The sequence below is a fragment of the Artemia franciscana genome, chromosome 15 (assembly GCF_032884065.1).
Source record: "Artemia franciscana chromosome 15, ASM3288406v1, whole genome shotgun sequence".
NCBI lineage: Eukaryota > Metazoa > Arthropoda > Branchiopoda > Anostraca > Artemiidae > Artemia > Artemia franciscana.
The window spans coordinates 22252736-22266477 of NC_088877.1; the positions used below are offsets into that span (position 1 = coordinate 22252736).

At 33.4% G+C, this 13742-nt stretch overlaps 1 protein-coding gene across 3 annotated transcripts in view; it reads left to right on the forward strand.

Moving 5' to 3' along the window:
• Positions 1-13742, forward strand: part of LOC136036192 (dachshund homolog 1-like) — a 120527-nt gene that overhangs the window by 93107 nt on the left and 13678 nt on the right. For all 3 annotated transcript variants that reach the window (XM_065718267.1, XM_065718269.1, XM_065718268.1), the window contains 2 exons: positions 11320-11493; positions 12081-12221. In XM_065718267.1, coding sequence (XP_065574339.1) covers positions 11320-11493; positions 12081-12221 — 315 coding nt within the window. The remainder of the gene's footprint in view (positions 1-11319; positions 11494-12080; positions 12222-13742) is intronic.

A 13742-nucleotide genomic window follows, 5' to 3' on the forward strand; every position in this document is an offset into this window, starting at 1 on the left:
TTATTTAATTAACCCCCCTCCAAAAAAAATCATAGGGGTGTGGCTGGGTCGAAGCCTGCTTTGAATTTAAGAGAGCCCATGATCAAAGTTTTCGTAGTAAGAAACAGCTAATAAAGAAAGGCCCTTGCCAATGGAACTCAAAATTCTAAAAAAAAAAACTAAAAAAAACAAATATCGCAATTTATGCTTCAACAGAATACTTTTTAGTCGATCCAGTTATGCTACACCCCCTATATATTCTAAGCGATATAATCAAATAATTAAGGGTGAAAATAGACGAGTTTGTTTTAAAAATTTATTAATTTTAGTTTGATCGCCAAAAATTGTTAATACATAAGCATTTGTATAATGTAGGAAAGGAGTTAAACACCCCCCAAAAAGGGATACAATTTTTAGTAAAAAAAATGCAATGATATCTAAAATATTTAAGCATCCCACATCTTGGAATTCGCATTTTCCCGAGAAGATTGTTCACCCATGCGTGTTTTCAAACATAGGGGGGATCGTTTTGAATCAATTGCAATATAATATTAAAAGAGAGTTCATTCGCACTAAAATGTAAACATCCACTATCATATTTAACTAAAAAAAAAGATCATACCACAGTAAAGTGCCAATTTTTGGTACCGCCCACCCCCTACTTCTTTCGATAAAGTTTTAATTTTTCCCAATGCTTGAAAAACGAATACCATAACATAAGAGTAATGAGATCTAAGATCAGAGGTATTTTTAAAGTTCCTTCATAATGAAAGGGCTTATTAATGTGTAATTGCTTCAACAACTCAGTTTTCATTTCAAACATTTTGGAAGGCAATCAGTAAATAATGCACTTGCAACCACAAACTGGAGATATTTGCTGTACTCAAATACATTTTCAGCAAAACCTTTGTAAAACTTTAGCGTTCAGGGGTATCGAAGGGAAGTCCACTCAGTTACATGGTAGTTTCTGTTCACTTTAGGTCATTTCACTCTTTATTATCAATTGAAAGCAATTATATTTCAATTTAATTTATTCAGGAAACAGTATATCTTTTTCTTTTTTCAATTATATTTTAACTATTTTGTAGCATATGAACTAATGCCATAATCTTGTACTCTCATTAGAAACGTCAAAAACAGTTCGTGGTAACGAACTGTTGTAACGAGTGACCCGGCTCAATGGTAACCAAAACTCTAAAAAGCGGAATTTTGATACCAATAGTTATATCAAAAGAATCACGTTTTAATGCTGATTTTAAATATACAAGTTTCTCCAAGTTTAGTATTACTCAAAGTTACGAGCCTGAGAAAATTTGCCTTATTTTAGAAAATAGGGAGGAACACCCCTTAAAAGCCACAGAATCTTAACGAAAACCACACCATCAGATTCAGCGTATCAGAAAACCCTACTACAGAAGTTTCAAGCTCCTACCTACAAAAATGTGGAATGTTGCATTTTTTCCCATAAGACAGATCACGGATGCGTGATCTGTCTTAAGCGTGTTAGTCAAAAGCCTAACAACTATGTCTTTAGGGACGACTTAATACCCCACAGTTCCCAAGGGAGGGGCTGCAAGTTACAAACTTTGACCATTGTTTACATATGGTAATGGTTACTATGAAGTATACAGACGTTTTCAGGGGGACTCTTTCACATTGGGGATGGGGGTGGGTCAGGGGAAGGGGGTTACGTGGGGGGATCTTTCCATGGAGGAATTTCTTATGAGGGAAGACAATATCCATGAAGCATTTTCTAGTATTATTTTTAAAAAAATGAGAAAATAATAAAAAAAAAGATTCAACAGGAAGTAATGAGCAGCATTAAAACCTAAAACGAACATACAATATTACGTGTATAAGGGGGTTCATCCCCTCCACAATATCTTGCTCTTTACTACAAAGTATTTGTAGTAATTTCAACTATTTATTCTACGGCCTTTGTGATTCAGGGGTCATTCTTAAACATTTGGGACAAAATTCAAGCTTTAGTGTAAAGAGCGAGGTATTGATGAGGGGGCGAGCCCCCTCATATACGTAATAAAAATACAAAAATATAGAAGTTCGTTACGTAAGTTAATTCGTTAGGTACGTATGTCTATTACTAACAAAAACGTTCGTAAAAAAATAAAAAATATAGTTGCAGTTTTAGGTAATTAAAAGAAGGGAAACTAGGCCTCCTCCCCCACCCCTTTTCTTATCAAAATCGTCCGATTAATATTATGAGAAAGCTATTTAGAAAAAAAACTAATGTGCAAATTTCGTTTTATTTATTCATGTGTGGTGAGCCAAAACCAGAACATGCATTAATTCAAAAACGTTCAGAAATTAAATTAAAAAAACAAGTTTTTTAAACTGCAAGTAAGGAGCGACATTAGAACTTGGAACAAACTGAAATTATTCCGTATATGAAAGGGTTTCTTCCCTCCTCAACGCCTCACTATTTACCCTAATGTTTTTTAAGTGTTTTAAGAAGTAGAGTTGTGACAAAGAGTCAAACTTTAGCGTAAAAAGCGAGGCGTTGAGGAGGGAACAAACTCTTTCATATAATTTCTGTTTGTTTCAAGTTTTAATGTCGCTCCTTACTTGCAGTTATTTTTTTTTTCTTTAATAAAAAAGGCGTGTAGAATACCTTGCGTCCAGCCGAATCAAAAAAACTGGATGATGATTTTCTGACAAATCAAAGTATAATTCATGCAATCATAGTTAAGCGCAAGTAACGTAAGCGCAGTTGAAGTGTAGTTCACACAGTTCAGCATAGCCAATACCTTTTACATTCTGATATTCCCCGTACTTGCACAAGGCTAGGAAAATTTGAAAGAGCGAAGCATTGGTTAGAGAAAAATACGAGCTCCATATTGAGAAAAATTTCTTATTGACATTATTTGAGCTAATGACATGTAGTATAGTCTGGAAGGTAATTTCAATGTTTATAACAATTCTATTTGATTTTGACTATCATTTCGTCCCTAATTAACTTATTAAGTAATTAATTACGATGTGTCAAAAGTTAAAATTTCTTAAATCGCAATCAAGTTTGCACGGTTTGATAACTATGAGGTGATCTTTCTGTCAAATTAAAATATTATATAAACTATTATGTTATTTAAACCGTACATTCACTGGCTGGATAAATATTACTTGTACCGCAAATTGGTTTTGCCGTAAGAAAATGCCCACCCAGACAGATAAGAGTGTCGAAGTATTTTATCTTCAAGAATAGGTTCAGTCAAGTTGATAAATCAATTTTTTGTGTCCTGCTGTGAAGCTGAAAGCCGACAAAAATTGTAATTCTATGTGTAAAGGCCTACTAATTTAGTATTTAATCCTACCAATAAAAACACTTGCTTTTACATATACATACATCCAAAATATTTCTTTGTCAAAAGGTATAAGCCTGACATAAAAATGAAATTATGAGACTATAAAAAAGAAATACGAGTGCTAATTATATAGTCAAATTTTGAATTAAAAATAACTGCTGTGGTGTTATTTATAACTGCTATATATAGCATTACTATTATAAAGTTTTACTATCATATTCACTATTAAAACTGTTGTTATGAATGATTAATATTGTTGTTATTGATGCTGCTAATACTCTTTACTGTTACCACTATTATTGTCACTGTTTTGTTTTTATCGTCGTTTTCCCTCCGCTGTTTTTCTTTGAAAATGTTGCTGTTGATGTTGCTGTTAACCCTAGGAGTTATGTGTCTAAAAATATTCAGACTCTTAGATAAAAGATTTGAAGGACCAGCGTTTTTTAAAGCATGACAAACAAATCGACGGTTTTTCTTTCTCTATTACTTATGAGTGTAACACTAGATCATGCAACGATATCTAAAATATTTGAAAACTCCAAAGCTACTCTCTACATAATTTTTATATTTTTCCCTAGAGGAATTATCACCCATCCATGTTTTTCGTTGTTGTTTTTTTTACCCAGGGATGGTTGTGTCAAACCAGTTGTCACTTATTATCAAAAACGAGTTATTCCAATAAAAATTTAATAATCTAGTACTTTTGACTATTAAAAGGGATCATGCCACAGCACATCGCCGATTTATGACATTTTGTTAGGCAAGTGTGCGTAGATTCCTGGACGCACCTATACGGCGGGTCATCAGGCCCCTCTCCAAGTCCTAAGTTTTCTGGAGTGTATGGGGATTTCTACATAAAATTTGTCTTTTTATTATTGCCTCCTCCTAAATGTTACTTATTTTCGTGCAATTTCCGTTCGGTCACAATTGGAAAACAAAGCAACTAGTCATATGCATTGTCATCGGTCCGCAACCTTTGTTGACTGCTGGTCAGAATCAACCCAAATGCGAATATCAAAGAAGCGTTATGGTCAGTGAAATTTTCGTTCAAAAAGTCTTTTAGTTAATATACTTTCGTCTATTGCAATGCAATTTACGGTACCAGACATCAAATCCTATTTAACCTGTCCGCCAGAATCTTTTTAATCGTAACGCTGAACTGTTCTAGGTGAAAATAGCATTTTTTTTTTTTTCATACTCTCAGTTTGCTTTTCGAATTTATTAAATGGTTGTTAGGATTGATTCATCAATGTGTGTTCTTCCGTATGTAAATTGTTTTCTGTCGGCACTAATGATAAGATCTACTATAAAACTGGCAGATATAGCATTATCGTAGTTGGTAGCACAACACTTTGAAACTTTACATTTTTTCCAAAATTTGCTTTAGGTTTAACAATGTATTCAGGTTGTTCTTCATTCGTCATTATCCTGAAATCTTGAAGAAAACTGACGTTTAATATTCTAAATCCTGACAGGAGTAACTGTTTTACATATTTACCACCATTTTTAGTTCATTCATTATTTCCTGCCCATACATCTGGAAATAACCTCTTTTTACTCGATTGCTTAAGGTAATATTTCTCAAAGTAATTAATTATGTCACTGAAATAAATGCACAATAATTATGTATCTGCATGACAGAGCTCCTTTTGCTACTGAACATAATCTATAACTGAGCAGGGTTGGCAACTTTCTATGAGATGAATTTGTCCCCAACCTATTTTTTGCCCCTTGCATTGTTGATTAAACATGCATTGCAAACCTTTTTTTTGAAGTGGTCAATTCATACTAAATATAATGAAAAAATGATATAAAACTTCCATATAAAATGCCTAAGTGTGAAAGCACTAAGTCATAAAACCTGCAAATAGTAAAAGATTTGTGACATAAATAAGATGAGATAATCGCTGTCCTCACATCCTTCATCCGTAGAAAAATTACTTAAGTACCAAGCAATATGAGATCTTTCGCAGCGCCATCATAGACCTTTTTCAAATTGGCCTTAGACCGGTTCAGCGCTCTTCGCGGAGCTTTTAATCGTTAGTCCCCCAAACTTAACCATCGTAATTTTGTTGACAAATAATTGGACTATATTTGTCAGTATATACTGTGACCAAGTACCCGGTCTATTTCTTGTCAATAAACTTACTAGAGAAAGACTATTACAATTTTGAATTATTGGGATTAACTATTACAATTGGGATTTTCAGTGATAAAATTTTGATGATACCGAGGAACGAGGGGACTTTCGGGAACTAATCCACTTGGCGTCTCTGAACCCGAATAACGAGAATTGGCAAGATTAAAAGGAACAACACCTTTTATTTTTATACTTGAAACCAAACCCTGTAGCTGTAAAATGACATAAAACTCAAATCCAGGACGAGATGAATGACTTTTCTTTACCAAATATATTTCTAACGTTTTTATATATCAAAAGATATTTTTTTACTAAAATATATTTCCCAGGGAAATGTTTCATCTTATGTAATAAATTCCCAAAATATGTCACTTTTTTACCCTTTTATATCATTGTATTACGGAAGACGAGAACGTCCTTTTGACTTAAATTATGTGCCGTTGGCAACTCTGCAACTGAGAGCACGACACACTAGCGTTGCCAACGCGGTACAATTGTGCCGTTTTTGGTACAAATTAGAGGCCCTAGTACAATTTGGCACATTCCTGTGCCACTTGTGGAAATTTCTCGGTACATATCAATTTTTGCGGTACATTTTTGGTCTCATTTTCTCTTTTTCTACTCGTACATCTGTTCCAAGTTTTAGTTTATGGAAAATTTTCTTCTTGTTACTGCAAATTTTTAACGTGTCGTTTAGAAGGTGCAAATTAATTTCTTGTAGTACAATTTTAGTCGGAAATCTGATACAGTGTCTTTCAAAGCCGTTGGCAACGCTGCAACACACGCTTCAAGCCTTATGGACGGCGTTTGTAAGGTTTGTGAAGTCGTTCGCAAAGTGTTTCCGTAAAGTTTTCACCGCTCATATGAGCCTTGTATTTTAAGTGCGTTTTGAGCAGCAAACATTCAAATTTCTGAAGCATTTCATATTTCGGAGAAAAAGTCATGAAGAAATAAGGAGCTTGGGGTGTGAATATAGTCTACTGAAGTATAAGGGCTTGTTACATATTCTGTTTTCAGGATCAAGCATATCAAAAATCCCTGTTTTTTTTCTGTTTTCTTGTGAAGTTGATAGTGGTGCCAAAATCCTGGCAAGAATTCAGTCCCATAGCACCCTAGATATTTAGTGCAAAATATTGAAACTAAATTCCAAGCCTTTGATGTCTACTACACTTGAAATCAGCATATCTTCAGTTTCCTGATTCCACATTTCCAAATCTGTTTAAAAGTTTTGCTCTGAAACTCTTTCCCTGTTGTTCAACTTTATGAACTTTACGAAAAAAGTTAACTAAAGTTTAACTTTAATGCTTGTTCACGTAAAGGTTTACGGAAGATTAACGAAGCAACATTACGAACTTTATGAACACCGTCTGTTACAATGCTAAAATTTGTTCGGAAAACTTCACTGTATTTCGCCCATTATAGTTAGCGCAATTTTGTCCTCGAATTCAAATATTGTTCTAAGCTTTGATTTTAACTTTCATTCGATTCTTACAACATTCGTTCCATGTTTATATTTTATCTTTTATTTTTGTACATCGCACTTTCTTTTGGAACTAAAGCGGTAAATGGGTTAATCAGTGACACACGGGTCATAGGTTGTCGGTCTATTCATCAAACTTTTAGAAATTGTCTACCTGGTTTTGTTGAATTTTATTGAGCAGTGTCTTTATTTTCATTTGTTCGTGTAGACTATGTATTGGAGTAACATAATAAAATATTTGATTTAGTAGAATTCTTGGGCTTGTCTGTGATGTAATCAAATCTCTTCTGAAAGAATCCCTAGGATTCTGATCACATTCGAAATATTTTATCCTATCGCCACAACACAAATATTTAGTAGTTCAAGTACCGAGTTCAATCCTGGAAGTGGATTGAAAAATTTGGAAATGAGATGCTTAAAAAATGTTGTTTTAGGAATACATGTGGATAGAACTAAATATTGTAGATGTGCTTTATCATAGTGAGGGGTATTAAAACTTAACTTACTGTAATCTTGTCGTTGAATACGGTTAACTTTGACGAATCTCTTATTCAAGAAAGGTTATAAACCTGGAATTGGAACTATTGAGAAAGAAATATGTTAAGAAAACAATTATTATTTCATAATGTGCAGTAAAATCGTGGTTAACATATTTTTGAGGCGCTTCGAGCTGAAAAGAGAGTGACGCATGGCAAAATGCATGGAAAATGCATAATTTGAGCTATATATTTGCACACTAGGGGGAGGGTAAAATATAGTGGAAGCGTCTTCAAAATGTTTTTCTTAGTATTTTGAAATAAAAAATTTTTATATTAACATATTTGCTTCTCAATAGCCCTAATTCTAGGCTTATACCCAAGAAAGCAACGACCTCTTTGTTTAAAAGCTCATCATCTCTTTTCTCTGTGTATTTCTTTTAATCTTTATAAATCAGTTCAGTTAAATATTTAAGAGCGATTTTAACGAAGAATTTAATTAAAGAAGCTAAATGGAAACCAGAATATGATTCGCCACACCCAAGTTTGAATAGAAATATTAGGACTCGCTGTATTTTTTTTATTTTTTCACAGAGCGATATTGCTAATCTCAAATTTCAGGGAGAAATCGTTAGTCACTCAGTTGACATGCCGTGGTTTCCGCCTCGAACTGCTTATGTCATCGAATTTAGTAACAATGTTCACTCACTAGTTATTACACTGTCACTGACAAAAGAATATTAATGATAACTGTTTTTTGAAAAGCACCCGAATTTCCCTGGATAACCCATCTGAAAACTTTTCAATAGATCCAACTAAATGTCAACGAATATGACTGATTGAATGTAATACTGTTTTAGAAAGACGGAAAAGTTCTAAGCCTTTTCCCGTGGTGATGCTGCAACTTTTAAAAGTAATTCCAGCTGCTAGTTGAAAAACATTGCAAGTCACCAACTGGAATTGATACATTTTTTATAATCAGAACCCTTCATTTTATTACCAGTCTTGTCAAATGTCATATATCTTGCAAGTCCATTCTCTTGGTTCTGCTGTCGTTACCTTTGTAAATTTTTGAATGTCTTATTACTAATATTCTATGAAATTTTTTTCTTGGGAAAATTAAATGACCATCAAGCGTCAGAATGGTCCCGAACCATTTTTTTTTGTTTTTGTTTTTGAATTACCAATAAACATTTTTAAATGAATGAAAAATGAATAACAAAGGTATATTGAAATTCAGGGGGGGGAGGCAAGAATACCAAGGAGGTGAATCATAATGAGAATATTGTTAAAAAAGTTTACAAGCTGGTTTGGATATTTAAACCTTTCCTTTCTATCTCTTGTAGCTTTGACATATATTACAATAATATTTTATGGGGCCTTGCAGTGTCTTTTCTTAGACGCGTAGCAAAGCTCTTCCACGAGAAGGCAGTCATGAGGAAGTTCGAAAAGACTATTTGTTTTGATATTTTTATGGATATCTCTATTTTGCTGCTTTGAATGCAAATATTCTAATTAAAAAGTGTTATGAATTGGCTTGTCGTGACGATGTTTGACGAACACTGTTTTTAATTTGGAAACATTTATTAGTTTACAAGAATTTTAAACACAATTCATTATTGATTGTTTTAGCTTTTCTTATGGCAATCTCCGATAGTGAATCATCCATTGAGAAACTAAGTCTTTAAGACAAATAAATACAAAACGATTTACCGTAAAAAAAAACTACAAAGAGCTCTCATTTCGCTTGTTAGGAAATCAGCGTATCGTTGGTTTTATCGTAAAAGTAATGTAATACATATTCTACCATTGTTGGAGGAAAGTTTTTAGTAAAGACCGTTCAACTAATTATAAAAAAAATAATCGAAATGTTTGTAATTGTGTTAGGAAGTTTAGGCTTGATGGTGGGAATCATTTTTGACTGCATCAACTTAATCTGTTCACATACAATCTTTAAGTAAGTTTATTTTTAATGCATAAATACTCTGACTAATTTGATTCAGTACTTGACTAACTTAATAATTAAATATATTAAGATTTTAATCATATTTCAAACATACTGTTCAAAATTTTGAGCGTTATCCATTTTTCTTGACTGATTTTTTAGATTGGCTTTATGTTTATTTCCATAAGTGTATCAAGCTAATGAATGTCAGAATTTACTTTGGCTTAACAATGTTTAAATATAAAAAACAAAGATCCACGTCTGCACAATAATCCACCTATCCTCCTTCCTAAAAGGTGACGCTCAATTATACATACCTACACCTGATATTTATCAAGCCTCAAATGAATCAACTTAGTTGAATTATGATAAAAAAAATAAAATAAAATAAAAATCTGTGATTACTGCTTATTTTGTATAAGCCATATGCGTGCTTAGGATTGGATGTGCTACCACGCGGCGTTACTACCTATAAAACTGGGAAGCGACGTATAACTTCAACCGTCGGACACTTCAAACTTCAATCTCCATCTGTACCTTTCCCATCTGTACTTTTCCCTTTGTGGCACAATCTTAATATTGTGCCACAAAATGGATGGAAACGCCACTATTATGTGGTACAATCTTTGTTACTTAAAAAGGTCACTGGAACTTTTAATTTGCGGTCCAATGAGAGCCTTCTCGTGCTTTTTAGAACAATTGGTTCAAAACAGGCAACCCTTGAAAAAAAAAAAGCAAACCAAAAGACAAATAAACACCCATTCGTGATCATTCCTCTCAAAAAAGTAAAATTTTGCATTCTTGCAGAGGGCTTGAAACCTGTGCTACAGGATTTTCTTATAAGCTCAATTTGATAGCGTAACTTTCATCAAGATCACTCACCCTTTTGGGGGGTGTTTTACCCCTTTTCCAAAAACAAGAAAATTCTCTCAGGATTTTAACGTTTGGTGGGTAACAGGGAAACAAACTATTCTAACAGTGTAACAAAATGCATTTCTCCAAACCTAAGGATTCTTTACTTTTTACGCTTTTTTCCAATCAAAAAGCAAAAAACGGGTTTTCAATGAGAATATCAAAGAAATTATTTTCAAAATCTTAAAGGAGGGGGCAAAAATCTAGGGAGGAAGGTACTTACCCTCCTTCCTCTATCGGTACCACTGATACTGCTATCAACTCCCTTTTATTTTATAGTTTCGGTTGCTTCTTACACGAGTTGCTCTTTGCGTGCAGTTCGTTTCCCACGAACGGTTGGATATAACAAATCGAAATTATCATGGCTTGGAGTTTTGGGGTTGGTTTAGAATAGCACCCTTTCATTTATCTGCAGATTTCAAACACAAATGGACTAATCAGAAAATACTGAATATGAAAAAAAATGACGGAACGAAAATTCGAGAAAGGAGACTTGCAAAAAAAAAAATACAAGAAACTTAGAAAATAAATGTAACTAAAGGATGCGGCAAAACTATAATTAATATAAAACGATCAAAAGAATTAGACTCAAATAAATAAAAGTATATATACAATATGGATGCCACGCATGATTTACAATTTTCATTTTTTTTTTTTTTACGAATCATAAAATCTATATCAAATGGTTCATATATTTGCTAGCCTTTTAGAATTAAACCTATGATACATAACCAGTAAATTTTATATATATAAATTTATATTGGATTTTAACAAATCTAGGAACAGTAAATTGTCCAGAAATTTTTGAAAATCATAAGAAATAGGGAAAAGCAGGAACCAAGCGATTTTCTGTCTAGGTCCACCAGCCCCCTCCATTTTGGTAAGTTATCGGTAAAAGTGGTCATTGACTACATTTTTTTTTATAACCTGTGTATGTCAAAGTTTTCTTTCTGTTCAATAATAAATACAATATGTATTGTTCTTAAGATTTATATCTTAAAACGCTTTTTTAAATTTGTTCATGCCTCTTGCCGTAGTCCAAAAAAGTCAACAGGATTCTATTTTAGTCGTATTTCAACGTCGCTTCAGGAAAGAACGTCGTCTTCGTCGAAGGATCCAGGAACAGCTTGGTGAGTTAGAAAGACGCATGGGCATACGGCATGAGTCACCTCTTGGGGAACAGTCTGCTGAACAACCAACAAGAGGCCAGGTTTCATTGGATGCTCGAATCAGGTTGAATGGTAAGAATTCAATTGAATTATAGCTATGGGTAAATTGGGAGTAAATAAAATATGCTTATCCTTTAAACGTGGTTCTAAACCAGTGCTTTTGAATCTGGATGTTTCCACATTGTGAGGGGTTGCGGAGTTGTATCTTGGGATTGTGGAAAAGGTTTTGAAGACATTATGGTTGAAAACTCAATCGTAAGAAAATACTACAAATAAATCCCTTTCTTCAATATAGTTTCTATAACAAATGGTATCAATAAGTGGGATCGCGTAAAGCTTGGGGTACTATTACGGTTAGGAAGTAAGGCCAGGGAAAAGTTTGGGAAAGCACGCTCTGTGTATTTCAATTGAAAAAGAAGTCGTAATTGAACAAAACAGTAAAAATTGGTCAAAATTGAAATAAGGATTAATTTGGTTACCTTGAGTACTTTTCCTCAGGGAAAGATACCATCCTATTCATCTTTGATCAAATATCCAAAATGTGCAGGAATTTCAGAGAATATATTATATCTAAATAGTACATACATTCGTTTAACTTTGTTTTTTATTTCTTGTATTGGCGCATCGAGGTTTTGAAACAATTTCAATTTATATTCCAGATTCACATACTGTTGATACCTCCCAAACATCCCAGTTACTTCATTCGCCGATGAATGGTGGGAATAAGAACAGCATAGCTTTTTCTTCACATCAACATAGTCAAAGCATAGAAAATGATATAAAATCAGGTGTAATGCCAGGTAAGAAAGTTTCTTGGAAAATAAATAAGTAAATTATGGCATGAAAGACCAACTGTGACACGCTAATATAAAAGGGTTTAAGTCTTCTTTTTGGCCTGAATTCTAAATGCAAGTTGTATCTTCGTGTTTAGGGTCTAGTTAACCACTGGGCTTTCAAGCATTGAAAAAAAAAAGTTTGTGTAATTTGACTCCTAAAGTGAACGCTTAGGCCTATGTGTCATTGCCCTATCACCACGCTTGGAGCCTTTTATCATCTCAAATTCAACGTATAATAGAACCCCTTACTCTTAGGTTATCAATTGTCTGAAAAAAAAAGTAAAATGTTGCATTTTTTTGTTAAAGATGATAACGGATGTGTTCTAACATTTTTGTTGTTTTGTTTTTATTTTTGCCGGGGGGGGGGGTGATTGTGTGGGACCAGTGATTCTAAAATTGAGAGGAATCGTTGAAACGGAAATTGGAAGTTCTACTTTAAAAAAGCAAAAGAATTGCGAATAAGCAAAGCCGTGTTTTCGATCATTTGTAAAACACGAGAGACTTACATCCCCCTTCCCCAGCTACAGATTTATATTCTTCTGTAAGCACTCAAATAAATGTCAAATATTTTGACGAGAAACTACTCAACATAAAAAAACCTTTCTGTTATGAATAACAGTCCAAATAGGGATAAATTCTTTTATTATACGCAAAAAAAATAATAAAGACACTGGATATTCCGATCACATACACAGTGGACGTCATCAGCAGATATACTAAAGTAAAGTATATAAAATCAGCGATATATATATATATATATATATATATATATATATATATATATATATATATATATATATATATATATATATATATATATATATATATATATATATATATATATATATATATATATATATATATATATATACTTGTACTCCAAGTACAACTTAAGTACAAAATAAAGGTACTTGAGTTTTACTTAAGTACATTCTTCCTGGAGTACTTAATACTTAAGTAAAATAAATAGGCAATTGAAGCTCTCAAGTACCAATAAATTCTTAAGTACTTTCAAGTACTCTCCCAAGTACATTCGAATGGAATGACTTTTTTTTTACAGAAAAGGACTTTTCAAAGAAGGGAATTTCAACACTCAAAAATAGTAGGGTTTCAGGATTTGACAAAAAATTGTTTGAAAAATTTTTCTTTGGTAGCATTTACCCGACAATCCCAAGCCTTCAGAAAAAAACTGATGAAGCTAAAGCAGGCTGTGGAGTACACTGTGCCATTGGTTAGCGCACTACTGCATGGTGTTGAGCGGCGGTTTAGCTTTCTGGGGGGGGGGCTCCATCCAAAGCCACAAAGAGTACGTCCTTGCAACATGAAGCATGCCCATGTTCAAGAACAAAATATTCCCCGACAGCTTCAAAGAAGTAGCTGCAACAATGTTGGTTGAGGAGGCTAAAAGGATGAGAACAAAAGATCCTGATGACTTCAAGTCCAGCCACTTGTCAGGGGATGGTTTCAACGAATTCTCAGAAGCGA